The sequence below is a fragment of the Nomascus leucogenys genome, chromosome 13 (genome assembly GCF_006542625.1).
Source record: "Nomascus leucogenys isolate Asia chromosome 13, Asia_NLE_v1, whole genome shotgun sequence".
Classification (NCBI taxonomy): Eukaryota; Metazoa; Chordata; class Mammalia; order Primates; family Hylobatidae; genus Nomascus; species Nomascus leucogenys.
The window spans coordinates 40,154,233-40,169,295 of record NC_044393.1 but is presented as its reverse complement, the minus strand read 5'-3'; the positions used below and the strand labels follow the sequence as shown (position 1 = coordinate 40,169,295).

Below are 15,063 nucleotides of genomic sequence, written 5' to 3'. Positions count from 1 at the left end.
AATGCAGTGATACTCAACTGCAGAGAAGTGACCCACTGTGACCCACAGACTGCACAAACGTTTTCCTAAGCACTTCTGAGAACCAGCTCTCTGAGGTCCCCCACATCTCTCTCCCTAACACAGGAAGCCAGGGTGTGGGGCACTGCTCTCCCCCTCCCCAGTGGGTCTCCTGTGGGCCCTGCCTGAGTTTTATACAGTGCTTCTATTTGGTCTTGATGTCCCAGACCACCCATAAAGGTTGTTGCTATTTTTTAATATCTCTCAGTTTGTCAGTTTCACCCGGTAGTAAAATGTGTAGTTCTAACAGTACTGCAACTTTCAACTCCCACTAGAATTACTCTTTCTGTTGGTCTTTAAAATTATAGCAACTAAATCCATTCTCCAAAATGCTGCTCTATTTCTTTTTACCATAAATTTGACTTTAACTGCTATTTTTTCAGTGACTAGAAACATCCATATCCTTCCATGAAAAATAAACTTTTTGCTCCCTTCTGGAGAGAAACCATGTCCTTCCACAGAGTGACTGTGGGCTGAGAGGGCTGCAGCTGAGTCAGCACCCACTGGGATGGCGTGCACGGGGCACGGCCTGTGTCGCGGCCACATGTACTTGCATGAGACACACCAAGCTCTGTCACGTACCAGGCTTCTGCTTCTGCTCTGCATTTTGGGACCTATCTTCCTGTTTTTGAGTGTGCCATTCTGAAAGCTGAGCCCAGGAGAGAGGTCCCTGTTGGCTGCGACAGTTCCACTGCTTCTCGTCCTTTCCTTCCTCATCAGGCTCTTTTACTCAACAGACAGAACTCACTTTGTACAAACAACTTCCAATCCCCAGTAGGCCCTGCTTCCTTTCAGTGTCTGGCCAGGGCTACATACCCCATTTCCCAGTGCATTTCTTCACCACCCTTTCCACACATAAAATCATCTTTCCTGAGATCAAAGGTCTTCAATCACTGAGGCTCCAACCTCTCTCTCCAACTCAAAACTCAGTCTCAGCCTTCTTTTCCAAGGCCAGCCCCCCAACCCAAGCTTCTAATCCCCGACTGTGGACACAGTTCACTCCCCCACCTTAGCCAACTGGACTATCCAAGAAGGCCCAGGTCAGTTTCCCTTTGGGTAGAATGAGCCATCCTGCTCTGTAGAGAAGGGTTAGAAAGAGAGAAGCCCCTCCCTCAACACATCGGGGGATCCCCCCCGCCCGCCACCCGACGCCCCTCCTTTGGAGACAGGATGTTCTCAGGCCTGGCTCAGGCAGAAAAACGCATCTGAGGACCCACTGGCACACCAGGAGTTACAGAGCTGACACTCTTAGGGCTGACTAGAGTCCCCAGTCCTTCACCCATTCTCAATCTTACACGAGCAAATTGTGTGTTTACAGCACCTTGTGCCTTTACTATTCTAAATCCAACAACAAAAAGTTCACTCAGCTACACATGTCAATCTAAGGTCAGAACTGTGTCCTCTACATTCTTAGTGAATCGGATCCAATATAAAGCCTTAATTTTTATGGATAAAACACTACATTATTCAGTTAGTATGTCATATTCACTCTTTAACTAGATATGATTCTTGTCTGAAGTTTTTAAGGCCTTACCTGGACTAACTCATTTAAAATAAGCTTCAGATGGCCTCACCCCATCAGCAGTTGCAAGGGGAACCAGGAAATTACTGAACCAGACTGCACAACCCTCCTGCAACTATGTCAACATGGAAGTCATAGATCGTCACACTGATGACAGCCTGGCTCTATCCCACTATAATTATAAACAAAAATCTATTTCAGGGGGCTCTACATATACAATAGTTTTTTCAAATTATAATGGACCACATTACTCATAGATCTCTATTGGTGAAAGGTAACTTAGGAAAAAAAGAACACTAATTATGGGTTTTGTAGAAAATCAGTTACTTATAAAATTTAAATGAGGTAACTGAAGCTCCATTTGTGTGTGTTTTTGCTACTTGAAATGAATTACGGTTGACTGTCTAATGATTATTAAGCTTCTCTAATTTCGAATTTTTGTTTTTGGTTTATGCAGTTTTTTTTAAACAATGACAGCAAAAATACCATGCATATTTCCTGAGTAACATCTAATTCAGCATAAAAACCCAGGTACTAAAGAAATCACAAAACTCTGTTTCTCCTAACTTACCTTTCAGATCAGATTGATTTAATCACCCTCCTTTCCTTGGAAATTATTTCAGCCTATTACGTTTTGTCAAGCAACCCCTCCTGAGGACTGCGGGGCAGCCTACCTGAAAGGCTGTGGATCTATAGGAGATTCCAGTAGCATCATGGCTCCAAGCAGGGGAACGGTGAGAGAAACAGCCAGCATCAAGAAGGTCACTCGGAAAACTCTGCCGCTAAAGGAGCTGCCAGAAATAAAAGATACAAAGGCAATCAGCTGAGTCTCAGACAGTGACAAGGTCGGCTGGTCCGAAAGCCCTCCCGGCAGGAGCAGGGACGCTCATCCAGTTTCCCCACTGCAAGCTGGCCGACCTCTGGCCTGTGATTAAACTTTAGCACTATTTGCTAGGATTGGCAAACACACTTTTGTTGTTGTTCTTTTTTTTAATCTTCCAGCTTCCCCTGTGTGGGATACGTTGGATCAATTACTTTCCAGATCTTGAATCCTCCAGCAGGGTTTTAAAGAAGGCAAACTCAAAGAACTGATGAACACAAAATGTAATGGGGAAAAAGAGTTCTAATGATGTAAATGATACACACTCATCCACAGAAAAGGTGGGTAATTCTCAAAAGCTACGTGTTCCCGGTGCATGGATTCAAAGCAGCAACACTCAGTACTGTGCAGCCCTAAGATTCTCACAGAAACAAGAGACAGCTAAAGTCATGAAGGAAATAGAAGCAGAACAACTTTCTGAGGGTCCAATTCCCCAATCACTTTTCCCAACCTACTTTTAAGAATTTAAAAGGAAATCCCAGCTCTTCAACCTAATAGAAGAAGTCTGACAAATACTGACAGTTATCCACACAGGATCCATAAAATTACAATTCAAAGTCATCACTCCTGAATCCTTGGGAAGATGTGAAAGCTTCCCTGGGAATCCTGGGTGAAGTTTTTGGACAAATGACCAGTAGTGCCTTAAATATCTCTGAACCAATCTTCACATACAGTATTTCTCATCTGGCAAACAAGTGAAAACATTTGGCCTCCTGCTACTAAATAAACCTCATAGGATCATTACTTGCTTACATGAATTGAACTCAAATTTACTAAATGCTTGACATTAATATTAACTTAAAACAAACAAAATCATGAATTCCTAAGGTAGAAATTTTTTCTTCCATCAAAAAAATTAAAGTGTTGACGAAGAAAAAATTCAAGACTCACACTTAACAAAATAGACTTGATTTAAGGGAGCAGGGTTTGATTTTTGACAGAAGTGTAGTCTTCTGCCATTTAGATGTGTTAAACTCTGTTCCGGGTATGGTGTAGAAACATATAGGCCAAGCCCTCTTTCCCAACAGCCAGCCAGGGAACTGCAGGCTAGTTTCTCCACTCCAAAACCCACAGTTTCCCCCAATGTGAAACGGGGTGTTGGGCAGGATAACTTCCTGAACATGCATGATTTTCACAAACGAATAAAGCAGAAAAGAAAATAAATCCCTCTATTACTACTGGGGTAGGTGGAAATAAAGACAAAGGAAAGACTAAGGGGAAGAAGAGGGAGCAGCTTTCACAAAGTGTCCCTTGCATTTTGGACAGCACCTCTGCAGAGTGGCTGGGTTCTGCCACCAACCTGAGTGGGCAGGAAACAGAGTCTTTCCAGAGCCTCCAGAAACACAGCCCTACTGACACCCTGATCTTAACACAGTGAGACCTGCCCAGGACTTCTGACCTACAAAACTATTATATAATAAATTTGTGTTGTTCAGGACACTCATTGTGTGGTAATTTGTTAATGGCAGCCATAAAAATTAACAGTTTTCTAAGTAAACTAGTTTCCAGCACCCTGGAAGTAGGGTGTTGCTGTAACAAATATCTAAAAAAATGTGGAAGTAGCTTTGGAATAGAGCTGTGGGTGAAGGAAGGAAGAATTTTGAGGAGCAGCACAGAAAAAGCCTAGATTTCCTTGAACACAGTAGGAAAACTACGGATGTTAAAAGACTCTACTCGTGAGGTCTCAGAAGACAGGAGCATAGCAGGAAAAGACCATCACCTTGGAGAACACCTAACTGGGCACGAACACTGCTGGCACTGCTGGGGAGGGTGCGGAAGGATGTCAGGAGCATGGGATTGGAAACTGGAGCAAAGTAGATCCTGGAATGCAGTGGTAGAAAGCTTGGCTGAATCGTGTCCTGCAGTTATGTGGAAAGCAGAGCTTTTAAACACTGAAACTGGACCCAGCTGAGGACATTTCCCAGCACAGTGTTGAAGGCAAGGCCCGGTTTCTCCTGCTGCTTCCTCCTCCAGAGCAGGACGGGCCCGAGGGCAGTGTTAACCACTGCCTTCTTCCTTTGACATTTCCCTTTGCTGATGAGAATTCTATGTCTATTTTTCTTCTAATAATCTTCCAAAAATGAATTTTGTCCCTAACTTCCTCCTCTTCACTCATAAGGGGTTCAGAGCTCACCCCGTATATCTAAGACCAGGTAAAATGCCACAATGCCGGTCCTTACCCCTTTTATTAGGTGGGAAAGGAGGTGGTCCAGGCCCTACAAACCCAAACAAAATGCCACAGACCCAACCAGGGAGAGGCCAAGAGAGCCCAGGCTTCTGGAAGAGGCCAGGTGAGAATGAAGGGGAAAGTCAGGTCAACCTCTCCCTCCCAGTCCTGTCTCCAAACCCCAGGACCAAATAATCTTCTTCTAATGTGACGGACTTATACCAGTCAAGGGTATAAGCGCCACAGGCATAGAAATGTCTACAAAGCACAGAACTATGACCTGATACGACGGCAGGCTCATGCAACCTGAGAGGTCTGCAGCAGGGAAAGGAGTAAGGACCAGGAAAAGAGGAATGGCAAACAGTCAAAATGAGAGCATGCCAAGAAATGTGCTTTACGTGGGCAACCAGATGGAACCAGGTATCTCTCTCCTTCACAAATGAGGGAAGTGGGCAGGGAAAGGCTCAAGTGGCTTTCCCACAGCCAATGCAAGAGCTGGAAAAGCACGACTGGGAGCCAGATGTGACCCTATGGCTGCAGTCACCATCAGAAGCGCTGCCTGCCAAGAGCAAGAGGAGGGAGCGGAGGATGCCCAGACCTAGAGCCCTCAGAGCGGGAGTTTGAAAGCTCTGTGAAAATTCATGGTGATTTGCCTATTCTAGGCATTTCATATAAGCGGAATCATACAACACGTGACCTTTCATGACTAGCTTCTTTCATTCAGTGTGTTTTCTAGGCCCGTCTAAGTTACAGTGTGTATCTGCACATGGTTCCTTTTACCGGTTGATTATGTACGTATATACCACAACTTGCTGCCCACTCATCTGGTTTTTTGTTTTTTAAATATAAAGACACAGTCTCAGTATATCAACCAGGCTAGAGTACAGTGGCGGGATCATATCTCACTGTTATCTCAAACTCCTGGGCTCAAATGATCCTCCTGTCTCAGCCTCCCAAAGTAGCTAGGACTACAGGTGTGCACCAACACAGCTGGCTAATTGTTTTACTTTTTGTAGAGAAAACATCTTGCTACATTGTCCAGGCTGGTCTTGAACTTCTGGCCTCAAGCAGTCTTCCCACCTTAGCCTCCCAAAGTGCACCCTGAAATGAGCAGGCATGAGCAACCATGTCCAGCCCCACTCATCTGCTGAACATTTGTGTGGGAGGCGGGAATGGGAGTGATTACTTAATTGGTACAAGGTAAACAACTTGCTTTTATGGGGTGATGAAACAGTTTTGAAAGCAGAAAGAGCTGGTGGTTGCCCAACATTGTGAATACACTAAATATCATGGAACTGTGCACTTTAAAGTGGTTAATTGTATGTTATGCGAATTTCACCTCAACTAAAAAAAAAAGTTGACAGTGACAAGAATGTTCTAAACTTGGATTGTGGTAATTACTGCAAAACCGGCCATTATACTAAAAATCACTGATTTGAACATTTTAAGTAGGTTAATTTTATGGTATGTAAATTACATCTCAATAAAGATGTTAAAAAAAAAAAAAAATAGAGTCAGTGACTCCACCATGCAAACTGCCACTCCAGTGGCTAGGACACTTTTCAACCCAAGTGATTTTCTTTAAGTGACCTAAAGTCTTCCAACACAATAGAAATGAAGTACTTGTACAATAAAGCAGGGCTGGTTACGAGTAAATGACAGAAACGCTTCTGACAGTGCGAGCCCCAAAGGGAGACAAGCCACCTGGAAAGGTGGATGGTGAAGATGTGTGGCTGCCAGCCCTGAGAGCTGCCCTCGCTGCACTCTGGTACTGAGTCCAACAGGGACGTGCCTGTCCTTAAAGGAATCTGATGCCATCACCCACCCCACTCCCAGGAGAGGAGAGTCCCTCTAGGGAAGGTACATTGTGTTTTCACCTCATGACCTACATTACAAACAGTAACAATCCTGCCAACGCGCTACTTTGTTTTTCCTTGCCTAACATCATTCTACCTAAGGCAGATTTTCCTCATCTGTCTTGACTCCAACATCGTGACCTCTACTTTACCACACTGCAGCTTACATTTTTAAAATCTTGATGTGGTCATCTAATTCAGACCTGGGGGCACCCCATTTAAATATCTGGTTGCCCCTTCACACAATAGTTAGAGGCTCAATTATGTCCCAAACAAAAAGTCCAGCCAGGACTGAAAGCCATGGGGCTTACAGCCAGAAAGGAGGCCAAAAATCCATTGACAAAGATTTGTGTCCCAATGCTGGGGGATCTACCAGTAACACTCTCCTAAAGCTGGAGAAGAATTTAGAGGTCACTCAGTCTACTGTTCCCAAAGGCAGCCAACTCCTGGATGGGCTACATCAAGATGACCTGGGCCAGAGATTCTGGTTTGGTGGGTACAGGGTGGGCCTGCGAACTCTTTCATCCGTTGTTCCTCATGTGCAGCTGGACACCACTAACTCTATGCAGCTCCCTTCCCGGTCAGACTTCACCAACACCTCCCCAACCTCACCTGATCAGCATCCAGCCTCCACTGGAAAGTTCTGTAGTCACGTATTAGAAATACTAGCTTAAATTTAAACAAAACTCCTTGAGCAGCACTGTCCAATAGAACTTTCTGCAATGATGGAAATACAATAGCTACTAGCCATGTGTGGTTCCTAAGCACTTGAAATGGAGTTAGCTTGTTATATAAATGAGGTAAGCACAGCTCCTAGACCCCTGCTCTGGGCGCCACACTTATTTTAGCCCAAGGTCCATTAACTTTTTGGCAGGCCCTCATCAGTGTTGCTTCCTGTAAACTCAGTTAACCACAATTCTTCTGTCTTTTCTCGGTGTCTGCCTCCCTCTTACTCATTTTTTAACTTAAATAAAGGACACTGTATCGATCCCTATCCATTTTCACTGACAAAGCACTGCAGGTTCCCAACCTGTGCTGACACATCCAGGAACGCTGGCAACTTAGTTCTCAGGCACAGTTGGAGAAATCAGTTTGTTTGCCCCAATCTCTCAGAAGAGCCTGGAGGGATGCCCATCTCCATGAGGACATCTGCACCCTGAAATTGCCTACACTCTCTAAAGGCAAGAGCACAACCACAGTGATGCAACAGGATTTCACAACTGCTGTTGGCTGGGCCATGATTTACACAATCTTCCGTAGATTCACCAGCCAATTTGGCAGATTTTGAAGGGTATCCTCTAACTCTGCACACAGGACATTAGGGCCTTGGGTCCTGAACTGAAGTCCCAACAAGCAGACTCCAAGAGATCAAAATTCACCTGTGATTGTTGTGGAAAACCTGATAGCCCCAAATCCATGGCGTACCAGCAACCTCATGTGTCAAGGTGATCCCTGGAACCTGAGAAAGTCAAATAGCATCAACCCATCTTTTTTAGTGACAGCATCTTGAAATTGTTCATTTTTCACAATCCTTTAAACTGGGGCTCCTAGATTCATCAATTTATCCTTGAAAAAAAATTAAGAAATCAAGAAACAAGTTTAAAAAGCCATCTGAAAATACACACCTGGGGCAAAGCTGAGACAAACACTCCAGCTGCCTCACTCCTCATGAATTCATGAATGCCCAATCTGTTTCTCCATACTTCCTCCCTTACTCTTCAGTCTCCAAGAGGAAAAAGGAAAATGGACCTAGCAGAGACTTTTAATTAGACTAAAATCCTTCAGAAGCTTATTGAAAAAGCAGAATTATACGGAATTTAATGTACTGAAATATATTAAATCCTCAATATATTTATTCTGCATCCCTAAACAGTCATATATGGACATTAAACAGTTCTCTTCCTAGATAAAACTGTGTTTCAAACAGAAAGGAATAGTTCCACAGAGTACAATTAAGTTTCTAAAGCATTTCAGGAAATCAATGTCAAATAATAAGCTTGCACTGGTATGTTAAAGTGTTTAGCTCATCTATGTTCCACACTGAATAAAAGGATTTACCAACCAAATTCACCATTATATCTCAAATACAGTAATTCAAGAGCTTTGGCATAAAATCTTATTTCCAAAGCATAATTTAAAAAATACACTTCTCAATCACTGTCCAGCTGCCAGTTCTATCCTTCTTCATTCATTTTCATTTCTCTTTTGACTCTATTCTCTGTAACTTCATATAAACCACCTCACACACATGGACTTCAATGATCTCATCAGCAAAAAAAAGCAACCACCCACCTTTCATGCCAAGAGTTGGGAGACCAGCCAACGTATTGCTAGGGGTCCCTACCACTGCTAAAATCCATGTCTTAGTTCTGTCAGTTTAGTAATATGCCTTTCAAGGCTTCCTTTATTCTATTTAGCACATCTAAAGTGCTAAAGTTTACTCTAATAGGTTCGTGTTTTTACTTCTGAATTTAGATTCCTTTACTTCGCCCACTATACACAAGCTTTCCTGGCTTATGTTGAACCCTCGACTTTTAAAGTAATCAAGAATACTATTACATGAACTACTAGAAATGACCACAAAATAAATGAAAAATATAGGAGAAATGCAGGAGAAAAATAAGAAAAACAGCTACCATGTTACAATAATAACTGCGGAAAGGAAGGGTGGTGACAAGACCTCACTTTGAAAGAGATCATTACAGATATACAGAAAAGGGATAAACAAACAAGAAGGACAAACACAGGGAAATAGGAACAATGTTCATGGACAGGGAAGTCAAGGAAATAAGAACATAAATGTAAAAGGCACACTGGAAAAGATCAGGCAGTAAAAGATGACTTTAGAATCAGATTTACTTAGTCATTAAGGAAGAAATCCCCATAGAGAACCTGAAAAAAACAATGAAGTCTGCCTGCCTGCCCTGGGGCCAGAAGTGTGAGCCAGCAGACTGAGAGTTGGGACCACCTAACCAGTGCCCTCAGGGGCTGTATGCCCTGGTTTTCAACACACTGCACCTAATGACAAACTCAGGCCACTGCTCTTTCATTTCTCAGGTAAAAATGCCTTGTTTTCAAGATTTCTGTAGGAAAGTGTTGCCAATTATTGCATGTCCATTCTAAATGGCTCCTCAATCACCAACAGATGATTAATTCACAATATTCACAGTAAGTAAGGTGATCAAATTGTCCCAGTTTGCCCAGGTTTAGCACTGAAAGTTCTACATCCTTGGAAACCCCAGTCCAGGGCAACGCAGGATGGTTGGTCAGGATATATGGGAGCATCTTCCCGATCTTTTCACTGGCCCAAGGAGACAACTATCACCGAAAGTCTTCTCTCTAAATTGCCTCTCTAGAGCCTAAATGCTCCTTCCTGCCATCGCTGTCCTTCAAATGTGTTCCTCTTATCATCAGTCAATAAACTCAGTCTACAAGGGCAAAAACTGCCTCTCATTCATATGTACCCCACCACCTCTTGGAACACTACTGATGAACAAATATTTCCAGTATTTCTATCAAATATAAGTCAATCAGTTCCACAACTTCAAGCTTGGTCTACGGGGCCTCTTGATTCTCCCTGAAACTTAAAAGTTACGAAATTCAGGACACAGAATTGAAAAGTGAATTTTAAGTATCTTATAGTGAAATCTATGTTTACGAATCATGATTCAGTTTTTACCTAACAAAACACAGAATTCTTATATTCTGGAAGATGGGAGAGGAGGCAAAGGGCAAAACCTGATATTTCTTAAGTGTCAACAACTACAGTTTCCTATGTTTCTCCATCCCTATCAAGAAAAACTCAAGCTGAATTCTCAAAAATTGCCTACAATGTCACTTCTGTTCTCCACTCTTTCCAAGAACCGCAGTGAGGACTGGTCACGCAGCGTGAGGGGGGCAGGTGCAGAAGAGCAAGTGTAGAAGCCATCTCTTCGCCGGATAACGAGGCAGGACCCCAGCATCTCGTGGGACCTCCTCCCTTGGGGAAAGTGCGAGCGGGGAACCAGGAAGACCTGCAGGGCCCTGGCCAGGCAGCTGTGCCCGGGGGATCAGATAAGCCAAAGGAAGGGAAGCGCGAGGGGAGCGAGGGAAAGGCGAGGAAGCAACCGCTATGCAGGGTGGGGCAGGAGTGAGGGGAGGGAAGGCACAGGAGCGGCGCGATGCGGTCTCGGGTTCCGGAGAGCCGAGGATAACGCGGCGACTGGGCGCAGGGTGCACCCGAACCTGAAAGACCTTGCAGGTACATCCGCCTTGTCGGAGGCTGCTTCCTCCTCGGAAAAATGAGTTTTTCTTGGGGATGAAACGAGAAGGCTCTGACAACGCGCTCGGCACCGCATCCCCAGGTTACTGTTACTGCCGTCGCCGCTGTCCAAGAGGGTCGCCCTCCACTCCTAGCGGCCCGGCTCCAGCGCCCGGTCTGGGAGTCCGGCCTACCTGCCGTCCTTAGCCTCCGGGGCCTGGCGATCATCGTCTGTAACAACCTGCGGCCGCAGGGGCCGCCGCTGTCGCAGCCCGTCCGCCTCGCTCATGGTACGGGTGCCAGCCTCACCCGCAGGAACCACCCCACACTGAGCGGCGTCTGCTCAGGCTCCAGGCCCGCCCTCCCCCGCGAGCGGAAATGACGTTGCGCCCAGGAACCAATCCGCAGCGTTCTCCCCGCCCCTTCCGGCCTCATGGGCGGGCGGTCCCTGGTGCGTAGCTCCTCTGCGCTCGGAGGCGAATTCTGACCGCCCGGAAGCGGGGCTCGGAACCTGCTCAGAGCTAGCACCCGGAGCTGCCGACATCCCCGCCTGTCTCGGACTCCGGGGCCCAGAACGCGAGTGGTTCAACCTCGGGCTCACTTAGCCCAGTCCCTGCGCGTGCCGCCTTCGTCTCACGTTTCTGAGGACGGGGATGCTCCTGACGCACTTGGGAATTGCTTGCACGAGATGTTGGCCACTTTTATCGTTAGAGAGGATGGCGCTGTTTATTAAATGTCAGCGACCCTGCTCTTACAGGCAGCGTCAAAAATAATGCATTCACACCCTTGGAACGAAGTCACCTCTGCCTGAAAATTACATCATTCCCCGACTCATCCCGTTAAGGGGAAAACTTGGGCTAGAAAATGTTTCCCTCTGGTTAAGGCCAGATGTTGAGTATTAAATCTTTTTATGACGATTACAACAGACATTTGATAAAGTTTATTAAGGATTACCCTTAAGTAAAGGCCAGGTAGAAGTAGAAATTATCACTAACAAAGTTTAAGAAAGCATAGAGAGGCATCGTTCTTTCAACAGTATTGCAGTAAACCAGAAATGTTCCCAGGTGCTGGGAGATGACGGTGGGCAAATCACAGACAAGACCCCTCCTTATAGAAATTAAACTAGTGGGAAAGATGACTTTAATCAGATCATCATCATAAAATAGACATGTAAAATTATCAAACGTAGTAATTGCTTCAAAGGGGAAGAACTGGATCTTGTGAGTGCATTTGACAAGCAAAGGGATTGAAAGAGGAATCGAACCTGGAGGAAGTGACAGGGAGGATTTCCAGGCAGAAGAAATCAAAGCCTTTTACCAGTGGCACGAGGAATTGTCTCTGGAAAAGCCACGTTCAAAATGCAGTGTCAAGAAATAATTTCCTCTTGGAGGCTTTCCTGATAGAAACATGCCTTTACCTTTTTAAGTGCTATGGCACTAGAATTCCATGTGAATGTTTTTTATTTATTCATTCAAAGAGCTGAAGAACCAGTTGAGGGAAGTGGAGAGCTATGCATATCCACTTCTCCAGAGATCCCAGGTAATAATTCAGGCCTCGGCAACATTTTACTTCATTCTGTGTCATTGAGAATAGCCAATACAGCTATTAAATCAGGGATAGTGTTAACAAAGTACTGTATGGTCTGACGCCTTCCTGCCTGTCTGGACTATCCCTCTTGCTCCGCACCCCCCATTTCAGACACTCAGGATGGCTTACCATGTCTAATCTCATGCCTGGCTGCCTTTGTCCTTGAGGTTCCTTCTTCCTGTGATACACTCTCCTTCACCTCCAGTTGGCCAATTATTTTTATCATTCAGGACCCACTTCAAGTATCCTTGCTGAAAATTCTTCTCCCAGTTTCCCAAGCAGAACATCTTCCTCTTTGTCTTCAAGGCACTTTAAGCATGCCCCAGCCATAACATTGAACTCACTGCATTGGAGCTATTTGTGTTCCACGCCCAGTGTTAAAGCCCACGCACTGCAAACACCCAGGGACACATCCAGAAGAAAAATAATGGCAGTAAGTTGGGTTTACTGAACTTGCTGCAGCAAAGAAATGCACCAGAGGACCTGTGGGGCTCCTCAAAATGGGGGAGTCATGGGAGAGTCCTTGTGGGGTTTGGGGGCTGGAGTTAGTCTATCAATAGTCTTGCCCGGGATTGGTCAGAATCCGTTAACAAAGGGAGTCACTGGAGGAACCATCGCCTTAGCTCTGGGACATGTAAGTCCATTCGGAGTTACCAGGAGGTCAGCTCGTGGGCTTATCATGAAGCACGTAGGTAGTTGGTGTTACAGTGGTCTGAGGTAGATCATTTGTGCTGCATAGCACAGGTTCAGTACAGTTTTTCTGTTTTCAAGTCATGCTGAAGCCCGCTTTGCTTGTTGTATTTGTTTCAGTTCTCAGTTCTCCCACCCCACCTTCCAACCAGACGGACTTCGTTTCTCATCGTGCTGAAGCTAGTTATTGGCAGAGGAATGGGACCACTATGATTAATTTGATCAGGTTTCTCAGCACCACTAATATTTTGGGCCAGATAATTCTTTGTTAGGAAACGGAGGGGGGCCTCTCCTGTGTGCTGGTGTTTCAGCAGCATCCCTGGACTCCCCCCACTAGATGGCAGTAGCGTCCCACCTAGTCGTGATGATAAAAAATGTTGCCAGACATTGACAGATAGCCCACGGAGGACAAAATAGCCCTTGGTTGAGAAGCAGTGAGTGAGAACAACCAGAACTCTGCCACACCCAACGCTGGCACTGGGGATGAGGCTCACTTCCATCGGAACACTGGCCCACGTGGAGGGCATTTATCTCAACAAAAGCAGGCTCTGCCAGCATGGAAGAAGAAGCACATGATGCTGGCAGGGAGCCCACAGTGTGCCTTGCAGCTCAAACCAGAAGCAAACCCGACTTCTAGTCCAGTGCTTTTTCCCAGTCCCATGCTGTTTCAACTCCTTCCACAGAGATCTCCTGAAAGCCTGCCAGGTGCCAAGTGCGGTGACAAATTGAGAGTGAAATACAGTGAGCCAGCCTGCACAGGCGTTATCATCTGGGAGGGGAGAGAGGAAGCGTAACGAAGGACACTATAAAGCACTGCTGCAGAAGAGCTGCAGGGTGCCTTGGGGCTGCAAGGAGGAACAAGTGCCATCAGATGGGACTGAGGAGAGATGGCTTCTTGGAGGAAGGGGCTTTGCACCAGGACTTAGATAAATAAGATTATAATGGGGGGGGGTTGGAGGATAGAGAAGGACAAGAAGCAGGCTAAGAGGGAAGAGTGGGGTGCCCAGGGATTGTTATACAAGGGGGTGATGATCAGGGATGGACATCAGGGTTATTGTGATCAAGAAAGAATAGCCACAAATATATACGCCTGTTATGTACCCACAAAAACAAAAACTAAAAATAAATTTTTTTAGCAAAGAAAGAATAGTCTGAAAAGGGCAAAGCAGGGCAGGAAGTAGCTGAACCCCTTCTTGCCCACAAGTCCAGGAGAGCGCAGAAGGCGCTGCCAGCTCGGAAAAGGGCTGCAAGGGAAGTTGTTGTGTCGTGGCGGGAAGCTCCGGTTTTAATTCAGGTGGGACAGTGGAGACAGTAAAGTTAGGCAATGTCTACTAGTTTGTTCACCGAAGGAAAAGCACCTTAGAGATCATGCAGCTACCAGAAACAGACATCCACCAAAGCTGGCGGAGGATGAGGGAAGGATAACGTTGGAAGGATCTGGGGATACCTTATGGAACTCAGGCTCAGAAAGTACAGCCAGGCCTCACAGGGACTGGAACAAAGACCTGGGAACACAGGGGCAGAGTCACCCTCCGCCTCCTGGTGCCTCACACCGTCCTGTCTCTGCACCCTTCCGTGCTCACATGGCACGACCTGCTGGGCTGGCCCCTTCTCTTTTGCTGCCCTCCCCTGGAGAGCTGGAAGAGATCAGTGTTACTCATCCAGCTGTCAAAGCTAACACAGCCATAGGCATTATTTTGGCACAAGATAAAAACAGAAATATAGGGACTATTTTGACCTTTAGGAAAGTTTTTCCATTTCTGATAAAAGGGACAAATGGGACTAGCACTGTCCCTTCTTCTGCCTGGAACCCGAGAGTTAAGCATGGAGTAGCAGCATCTTAAGACCACAGGAATACACCTTGATGTCTAAAAAACACACCCAGAACAGAAGAGCCTAGGTCCTTAATGGTGTCCCTGAACTGTTCACCACAGCCAGCAACCACCTACCTCTGGGCTGCCTATCACATGAGAGAAACAGTCCTTTATGCATTGAGGCAGCTGTCAGGGGAGCAATTTGCACTGCCCCTCAGGGCCAACAGGCTAGCATTGTCTACTTGGACAT

The 15,063-nt window shown here is 45.7% G+C and overlaps 1 protein-coding gene across 2 annotated transcripts in view; it reads right to left on the bottom strand.

Annotated features, from left to right (window-relative positions):
* The window catches only part of LOC100606871 (acyl-CoA synthetase short chain family member 1), a 96,874-nt gene that overhangs the window by 18,126 nt on the left and 63,685 nt on the right, over nucleotides 1-15,063 (bottom strand). The window contains exons 1-2 of one of the 2 annotated variants that reach the window (XM_003278501.4): nucleotides 10,917-11,302; nucleotides 2,254-2,370 (exon numbers count right to left, since the gene is read on the bottom strand). In XM_003278501.4, the coding sequence (XP_003278549.1) occupies nucleotides 2,254-2,370; nucleotides 10,917-11,011 (212 nt within the window). In that variant the 5' untranslated portion in view covers nucleotides 11,012-11,302. Of the gene's footprint in view, nucleotides 1-2,253; nucleotides 2,371-10,916; nucleotides 11,303-15,063 lie in introns of those variants that run through there. The other variant, XM_030826753.1, reaches the window with a different exon arrangement.